The sequence below is a fragment of the Heterodontus francisci genome, chromosome 8 (assembly GCF_036365525.1).
Source record: "Heterodontus francisci isolate sHetFra1 chromosome 8, sHetFra1.hap1, whole genome shotgun sequence".
In the NCBI taxonomy this organism is placed as follows: Eukaryota; Metazoa; Chordata; class Chondrichthyes; order Heterodontiformes; family Heterodontidae; genus Heterodontus; species Heterodontus francisci.
In genome coordinates this window covers 6121078-6130721 of record NC_090378.1, presented here as the reverse complement: position 1 = coordinate 6130721, position 9644 = coordinate 6121078, and the positions used below count along the sequence as shown (strand labels likewise).

General features: G+C 44.0%; 1 protein-coding gene across 3 annotated transcripts in view; it reads right to left on the bottom strand.

Moving 5' to 3' along the window:
• Window positions 1–859: 859 nt before the first annotated feature.
• rabggtb (Rab geranylgeranyltransferase subunit beta) overlaps window positions 860–9644 on the bottom strand; it is a 51876-nt gene continuing 43091 nt past the window's right edge. For 2 of the 3 annotated variants that reach the window (XM_068036585.1, XM_068036584.1), the window contains exon 9: window positions 860–3782. In XM_068036585.1, the coding sequence (XP_067892686.1) occupies window positions 3642–3782 (141 nt within the window). In that variant the 3' untranslated portion in view covers window positions 860–3641. The remainder of the gene's footprint in view (window positions 3783–9644) is intronic. The other variant, XR_010975464.1, reaches the window with a different exon arrangement.

Below are 9644 nucleotides of genomic sequence, written 5' to 3'. Positions count from 1 at the left end.
CAGTTGGAGTATTGCATACAGTTCTGGTCACCACATTACAGGAAGGACATAGATGCTCTGGAGAATGTTGCCAGGGTCTGGCCTGCTGGTTGGAATGTACGTTCCCAGGCATGGCGATGGTGGTTTCTGGGACATTGTCTGCAAGGTATGATTCCGTGAGTATAACTATATCAGGCTGCTGCTTGACTAGTTTGTGGGACAGCTCTCCCAACTAAGACAACCTCCAGCTGTTAGTAAGGAAGACTTTACAGGGCCAAAAGGCTGGGTTTGCCATTGTTGTTTCCGGTGCCCAGGTCAATCCTGGGTGGTCGATGCTGGGTGATCTGGCTGGTTTCATTTCTTACTGACTTTATAGCAGTTAGATACAACTGAGTGGCTTGCTGGGCCATTTCAGAGGGTATCTGCAAATCAATTACGTTGCTGTGGGTCTGGAGTCACGTGCAGGCCAGACCAGGTAAGGACAGCAGATTTCCTTCCCGACAGGACATTAGTGAACAACAATCAACAATGGTTTCATGGTCATGAGACTAGTGAGGATTTGCAGCATTTTCTGTTTTTATTTCAGATTTACAGCATCTGCAGTACTTTATTTTTTGTATTAACATTGCAGGTGAATTGCCTTCTGAATGAAGTAACTGAGGAAAGAGATGCGGCTGTAAAAACACATTTTAATAGACACAGGATCAGAGTTCAGTTGAACGGTCATTGACCTGAAAAGTCGACTCTTTCTCCCGCCATAGATATTGCCTGACCTGCTGAGTATTGCCAGCATTTTCAGTTTTTAAATTTATGGTTACATGATAGTGTTCAACTCTATGTATTGCAGGTATGTGAGTGATGCTTTGTTTAAGCGCTAAGGCACAATATGGATGTTTTTAATTTTTGTATTTCCAAGATTAACAATTGAGATTAGATAGCCATCAAGAACAAATTCTGGGAGAGAGAAAATGAAAGCATGCACAAGTGAGCGAGACACACAATCAGTTCCTTCTTTGGGGGCCATGAAGAAAAATAACCTGGAATTTTACTTTAAAATGACTTCAATACAATACAGGAATACTCACAGACACAACAGGTGTGTGTTATTTAAACACATGGGTAAAATCAGCAAATATGCTCTTTCAGTGAGACATTTGCTAGTTTTAAATCTTCATAGTACTGCAACTAAATCATGACATACATATTCTTTACTTTGAAATAAATATATTGAACTAAAGTTGGGTTAAATTGGTCAAAAAAGACAAAACTAAAGCAGAATTCTTTACAGAGGTTATTGCAGGATTACACATCACACAAATAATTCAAATTTTTCAGTTTAATGCGATTACAAAAACGTTTCATGATCCCATATGCTTTTCCAGTTCCACTTAGTATTATTCATTATGAATATATATTTTTCCAGGAGATTACACAGATGGGCAGCACCATTCGAGTGTTTCAAAGCTGCAAAGGGAATGTGGACTTCAGAAGAGCTATTTGTAAAGTAAAAAAGAAATATGAACTTTTATTGGAGAGCATAGCATTATTTAATTTGCTTCAAGACACCAGTGGCCTGCAGAATGATTAAACTGCAAGCTCCCCCTCCTCTCCAGTGCTAATGCTACATCTACCTTAACTGTTGTCCCAGCTACTTCCTGGTGTGAGTTTCAGTTCATCCTCGGCCTATTTTCAGTTCCTTCCAAGAGCGTATTTCAGCTTCTTATATAAAAGCAAAATACTGCGGATGCTGGAAATCTGAAATAAAAACAAGAAATACTGGAAATACTCAGCAGGTCTGGCAGCATTTGTGGAGAGAGAAACAAAGTTAACGTTTCAGGTCAGTGACCCTTCTTCAGAACTATTAACATTATCAGAACTATCAAAACATTAACTCTGCTTCTCTCGCCACAGATGCTGCCAGACCTGCTGAGTATTTCCAGCATTTCCTGTATTTCAACTTCTTCCTGTTTTTGTCTCCAGTTTGACCTTCTAGCCCCTGATTCTCCCTGCAATGTTTCCTTTATCATCCTTTCAATTAGACTTTTTAAACTGTTCCCCATTATCTTTTCTCCCTACAGCAACTGCATTTCATCTTTTTTTACTGCCACATTCATATGGTCATTTGCTTGTCCAGAATCTCCTCACAATCACCACATCCAGGCACAGAAAAATAAAATTTGAGTTTTAATGAGAAGTTGCATTATAAACGTCATACGGTACCTCACTAGACTAGCTTTCATTACAAAGGTGCTACATGATCTCTGGGTAGTAGAGCTTTAACCATAATATCCAAAAAGACTACAACCTGAAATCATGTGTGCCTCCTGCCAATCTGTATTGTCAGTATTGAGAAATCTGTAGAGTAAAGCAACTCTCCAGTATCGGAAGCAGCAAAAAATGTATTTCAATTTTTTCCTCTGATGCAGTAATTTTTTAAAGATTTGTTTATAAATTAATAAAACATCTCCTTCACCCACTCCTCTCCAGATGTTTTGGAGAGCACTGAAAATTAACCACAGTTTGACAGCTAGGTTCACATCCCTAGTTTGATAGCAAATAAAGTAGCTTTGTGTTTTTATTTTAAACTGATTCTAACCAAAAGTCTCAAGGCAAAACCAGAACTTCACAAGAATGAACAAATATGCTTTTCTATAGCACCTCTCACAGCCTCAGGCCATCCTAAAGCACTTTACAGCCAATGAAGTACTTCTGAAGGATAGTAACTGTTGTAATGTCAGGAAACATGGCAACTAATCTACACACAGCAAGGTCCCATAAATAGCAATGTGATGATAACCACCAGCAGCTTTAGTGACAATTGGTTGATGAATAAATATTGGCCAGGACACTGGGGATAACTCCCCGTTCTACTTCGAACTGGTGACCATGGGATCTTTTACGTCCACCCAAGAGGGAAAACGGGGCCCTTTAATGTCTCGTCCGAAAGATAGCACCCCTAGATTATGTGCTTAAGTATCTGGATAGGGGCTTGAATCTTCAACCTTCTGACTTAAGCAGTGAGAGGGCTACGAATAAAGGCTGACTTAACACCTGAGGAATGAAAACTAATTTATTAGAATTTGGGCGTGAAGCAAACTAAAACAGGATGTACTGGAAAACAATCTGCAATTTACTTCCACAATCCTACAATTAATGTCTTTGGCCTTCATTTTGCATTAGGAGCCCCTAATTTCAGTGAAATTCCACAGCGATTTACATATCTGTATCTCAACCCAATCTTAGCGTAGTCCAGAGGCCACCCCTTCTCTATAGATAATTAAAGGTCAAAATTTAAGTATACATAAATATATATTTGTATATATGCATATATATCACATAAAACAATTTAAAATAGGAAAAAGGACGTCAGTGTGTGTAAGACAGCAAGTACATCACAATAAGACCATCTAGAAACAGCTGGTTGCAATGTCTAAAAGCACGTCATCAGTGAAGTGCATAATGCATCTCCCCCACCCCTCGCAGCAGTGATACACAATAGAAACCATACCTTTAGCGAACTGATTCCATGCAAGTTATAACCCACAAATTATTGCCAAACCCCGAGTGAGATCGTGGTTGTTGAAGTACCCTTTGTTAAATGTTGATCAGGCTCTGTCCATAATAACATTCAAACATCACCGAAAAGAGTCCTTCAATTCCATTTAGCATAGCAGCTCAGGCTGGATGCCGATTCTCCGCAGGGTCTCCTCCGGCATGCAAAATACTGGGTTCACTGGCTTGATCTGCTGGTCTCCCAGGAGGGACAGGCCTGCCACTCCAAACAAGGTGTGGAAGGGATCGACCTAGTAACAGAGAAAAAAAAAATTGAGAACCAAGACATCTCTCTTACAAAGAAACTATTATCTAACAATTATCCTTCTGTGTAAAGTTACTAATAAATCATTGTATTTTTCCACCCAAACAAAAAACACTCGAGCAGTCATTATTCAGTTCATAATAAATATATGTGAAAAAACTTGTGTTTAGATAACAGAGGAAGGAAAGTCAAAATTATGAAAGATTTTGAGAAGAGTTAAAAAAAAGAGAAACCGCTTCCAGTGGCAAGAGGATCAGAAACAAGAGGAAACAGATTTGAGAGAGTGATCGGGAATAGGCTATCTGAAAGGGTGGTGGAAGCAGATACAACTGTAACTTTCAAAAGAGAATTGGGTAAATACTTGAAAAGGAAAATTTTGCCGGATATGGGAAGAGCAGGGGAATAAGGGAATAACTGAATAACACTTTCAAAGAGCCAGCACAGGCACTAAGGGCCAAATGGCTTTATCTGATGAAGATACAGCAAAGGCTATGAACCCTGACAACATCCCAGCAATAGTACTGAAGACTTGTGCTCCAGAACTGGCTGCGCCCTAATGCAAGCTGTTCCACTACATGCTACAACCCTGGCATCTACCTGACAATGTGGAAAATTGTCCAGGTATGTCCTGTCCACAAAAAGACAAATTCAATCCGGCCAATTACCACCCAGTCTACTCTCAATCATCAGCAAAGTGATGGAAGGTGTCACAACAGTGCTATCAAGCGGCACTTACTCAGCAATAACCTGCTCACCGATGCTCAGTTTGGGTTCTGCCAGGCCACTCAGCTCCTGACCTCATTACAGCCTTGGTCCAAACATGGAACAAAAATCTGAATTCCAGAGGTGAGATGGGAGCGAATGCTCTTGACATCAAGGCAGCATTTGACTAGGTGTGGCATCAAGGAGCCCTAGCAAAATTGAAGATATTGGAAATCGGGGAAAACTCTCCACTGGAGTCATACCTCACAAAAATGATGGTTGTAGTTATTGGAGGTCAATTATCTTAGCTCCACCATATCACTGCAGGGGTTCCTCAGGGTAGTGTCCTAAGTATGCTTCAGCCGTTTCATTAATTGCCGGAATGTTGTCAGGGCCCATAGCCTGTGCAGTATTCAGTGTCTTCAGCCACTTCTTTGATATCGTGTGGAGTGAATCGGATTGACTGAAAAATGGCACCTGTGATGCTGGGGATGTCAAGAGGCGGCCGAGATGGATCACCCACTCGGCAATTCTGGCTGAAGATGGATGCGAATGCTTCAGCCTTGTCTTTTACACTGATGTGATGGACTCCCCCATCATTGAAGATAGGGATGTTTGTGGAGCCTCCTCCTCCTGTCAGTTCTTTAATTGTTCACCACCATTCCCTACTCGTTATGGCAGGACTGCAGAGCTTAGATCTGATCAGTTGGTTGTCGGGTCACTTAGCCCTGTCTGTTGCATGCTGCTTCCGCTGTTTGCCATGCAAGTAGTCCTGTGTTGCAGCTTTACCAGGTTGACACCTCATTTTTAGGTATGCCTGGTGCTGCTCTTGGCATGGTCTGCTGTACTCTTCATTGAACCAGGGTTGATTACCTGGCTTGATGGTAATGGTAGAATGGGGGATATGCTGGGCCATGAGGTTACAGAGTGTGGTTGAGTACAATTCTGCGGCTGCTGATGGCCCACAGCACCTCATGGATGCCCAGTTTTGCATTGCTAGATCTGTTCGAAATCTATCCCATTTAGCACGGTAGTGCCACACAATACAATGGAGGTATCCTCAATGTGAAGGCAGTACTTCGTTTCAAAGAACAAAGTACAGTACAGCACAGCACAGGAACAGGCCATTCGGCCCTCCAAGCCTGCGCCGATCTTGATGCCTGCCTAAACTAACACTTTCTGCACTTCCAGGGCCCATATCCCTCTATTCCCTTCCTATTCATGTATTTGTCAAGATGTCTCTTAAATGTCGCTATCGTATCTGCTTCCACCACCTCCCCTGGCAGCAAGTTCCAGGCACTCACCACCCACTGTGTAAAAAAACTTGCCTCGCACATCCCCTCTAAACTTTGCCCCTCGCACCTTAAACCTATGGCCCCTAGTAACTGACACTTCCACCCTGGGAAAAAGCTTCTGACTATCCACTCTGTCCATGTCGCTCATAACTTTGTAAACCTCTATCATGTCGCCCCTCCACCTCCGTCGTTCCAGTGAAAACAATCTGAGTTTTTCCAACCTCTCCTCATAGCGAATGCCCTCCAGACCAGGCAACATCCTGGTAAACCTCCTCTGTACCCTCTCCAAAACCTCCACGTCCTTCTGGTAGTGTGGCAACCAGAATTGCACGCAATATTTGAAGTGTGGCCTAACTCAGGTTCTGTACAGCTGCAACATGACTTGCCTATTTTTATACTCGATGCCCTGACCGATGAAGGCAAGCATGCCGTATGCCTTCCTGACTACCTTATCCACCTGCGTTGCCACTTTCAGTGACCTGTACGCCCATATCTCTCTGCCTGTCAATACTCCTAAGGGTTCTGCCATTTATTGTATACTTCCCACCTGCAATAGACCTTACAAAATGCATTACCTCACATTGTCTGGAATAAACTCCATCTGCCATTTCTCTGCCCAAGTCTCCAACCGATCTAGATCTTGCTGTATCCTCTAACAATCCTCATCATTATCCGCAACTCCAGCAACCTTTGTGTCGTCACAAACTTACTAATCAGACCAGCTACATTTTCCTCCAAATCATTTATATATACTACAAACAGCAAAGGTCCCAGCACTGATCCCTGCGGAACACCACTAGTCACATCCCTCCATTCACAAAAACACCCATCCACTGATACCCTCTGTCTTCTATGACCGAGCCAGTTCTGTATCCATCTTGCCAGCTCACCTCTGATCCCGTGTGACTTCACCTTTTGTACCAGTCTGCCATGCGGGATCTTGTCAAAGGCTTTACTAAAGTCCATATAGATAACATCCACTGCCCTTCCTTCATCAATCATCTTCGTCACTTCCTCAAAAAACTCAATTAAATTAGTAAGACACGACCTCCCCTTCACAAAACCATGTTGTCTCTCGCTAATAAGTTTGTTTGTTTCCAAATGGGAGTAAATCCTGTCCCGAATAATCCTCTCTAATAGTTTCCCTACCACTGACGTAAGGCTCACCGGCCTATAATTTCCTGGATTATACTTGCCACCCTTCTTAAACAAAGGAACAACATTGGCTATTCTCCAGTCCTCTGGGACCTCACCTGTAGCCAATGAGGATGCAAAGATTTCTGTCAAGGCCCCAGCAATTTCCTCCCTTGCCTCCCTCAGTATTCTAAGGTAGATACCATCAAGCCCTGGGGACTTATATATCTTAATGCTTTGCAAGACACCCAACACCTCCTCCTTTTTGATAATGAGATGACAGAGACTATCTGCACTCCCTTCCCTAGGCTCATCACCCACCATGTCCTTCTCTTTGGTGAATACTGATGCAAAGTACTCATTTCGCACCTCGCCCATTTCCTCTGGCTCCACACATAGATTCCCATCTCCGTCCTTGAGTGGGCCAACCCTTTCCCTGGTTATCCTCTTGCTCTTTATATACGTATAAAAAGCCTTGGGATTTTCCTTAATCCTGTTTGCCAATGAATTTTCATGACCCCTTTTAGCCCTCCTAACTCCTTGCTTAAGTTCCTTCCTACTGTCTTTATATTCCTCAAGGGATTCGTCTGTTCCTAGCCTTCCAGCCCTTGCAAATGCTTCCTTTTTCTTTTTGACTAGGCTCACAATATCCCGCTTTATCCAAGCTTCCCGAAACTTGCCAAACTTGTCTTTCTTCCTCACAGGAACATGCTGGTCCTGGATTCTAATCAGCTGACGTTTGAAAGACTCCCACATGTCAGATGTTGATTTACCTTCAAACAGCCGCCCCAATCTAAATTCTTCAGTACCTGCCTAATATTGTTATAATTAGCCTTCCCCCAATTTAGCACCTTCACCCGAGGACTACTCTTATCCTTATCCACAAGTACCTTAAAACTTATGGAATTATGGTCACTGCTCCCGAAATGCCCCCCCACTGAAACTTCGACCACCTGGCCGGGCTCATTCCCCAATACCATTTCCAGAAAGGCCCCATCCCTAGTTGGACTATCTACATACTGTTTCAAGAAGCCCTCCTGGATGCTCCTCACAAATTCTGCCCCATCCAAGCCCCTAGCACTAAGTGAGTCCCAGTCAATATAGGGGAAGTTAAAATCACCCACCACCACAACCCTGTTACCTTTACATCTTTCCAAAATCTGTCTACATATCTGCTCCTCTACCTCCCGCTGGCTGTTGGGAGGCCTGTAGTAAACCCCCAACATCGTGACTGCACCCTTCCTATTCCTGAGCTCCACCCATATTGCCTCGCTGCATGACCCCTCCGAGGTGTCCTCCCGCAGTACAGCTGTGATAATCTCCATAAGCAGTAATGCAACTCCCCCACCCCTTTTACATCCCCCTCTATACCGCCCGAAGCTTCTAAAGCCTGGAACATTTAGCTGCCAATCCTGCCCTTCCCTCAACCAAGTCTCTGTAATAGCATCATATTTCCCAGTACTAATCCAAGTTCTAATCCAAGCCAGAGCTGGCGGGCAGCCATAAAGACAGGGCTAAATTGTGGCGAGTCGAAGAGACTTAGTAGTTGGCAGGAAAAAAGACAGAGGCGCAAGGGGAGAGCCAACTGTGCAACAGCCCCAACAAACAAATTTCTCTGCAGCACCTGTGGAAGAGCCTGTCACTCCAGAATTGGCCTTTATAGCCACTCCAGGCGCTGCTTCACAAACCACTGACCACCTCCAGGCGCGTATCCATTGTCTCTCGAGATAAGGAGGCCCAAAAGAATCCAAGTTCTAAGTTCATCTGCCTTACCTGTTATACTTCCCGCATTGAAACAAATGCACTTCAGACCACCAGTCCTGCTGTGCTCAGCAACATCTCCCTGCCTGCTCTCCTCTTAGTCCTACTGGCCTTATTTACTATGTCCTCCTCATTTATTTAACTTGCTGTCCTACTGCTCTGGTTCCCACCCCCCGCCACACTAGTTTAAACACTCCCGAGTGACGCTAGCAAACCTTGCAGCCAGGATATTAGTGCCCTTCCAGTTTAGATGCAACCCGTCCTTCTTGTACAGGTCCCATCTGTCCCTGAAGAGATCCCAATGGTCCAGATATCTGAAGCCCTCCCTTCTACACCAGCTGCTCAGCCACGTGTTTCGCTGCACTATCTTCCTATTTCTCGCCTCACTGGCATGTGGCACAGGGAGTAATCCAGAGATTACAACCCTAGAGGTCCTGTTTTTTTAACTTACTACCTAACTCCCCCTGCAGGACCTCATCACTCTTCCTGCCTATCTCATTGGTACCGATGTGTACCACAACCTCTGGCTGTTCACCCTCCACAAGGACTGTGCGGTGGTCAGTCCTACCAATATGTCTTCAACAAATGCGGCAGGCAGATTGGTGAGGACAATGTCAAGTAGGTTTTTCCCCTCTTGTTGGTTCCCTCACCACCTGCCACGTACCCAGTCTAGCAGCTATGTCCTTTAGGAATAAAAAGAAGAAATGCTGGAACCACTCAGCAGGTCTGGCAGCATCTGTGGAAAGAGAAGCAGAGTTAACGCTTTGGGTCAGTGATCCTTCTTCGGAACAGTTCCGAAGAAGGGTCACTGACCCGAAACGTTAACTCTGCTTCTCTTTCCACAGATGCTGCCAGACCTGCTGAGTGGTTCCAGCATTTCTTATTTCCAGCATCCACAGTATTTTGCTTTTATGTCCTTGAGGACTTGGCCAGCTCCGTCAGTAGTGGTGCTACTG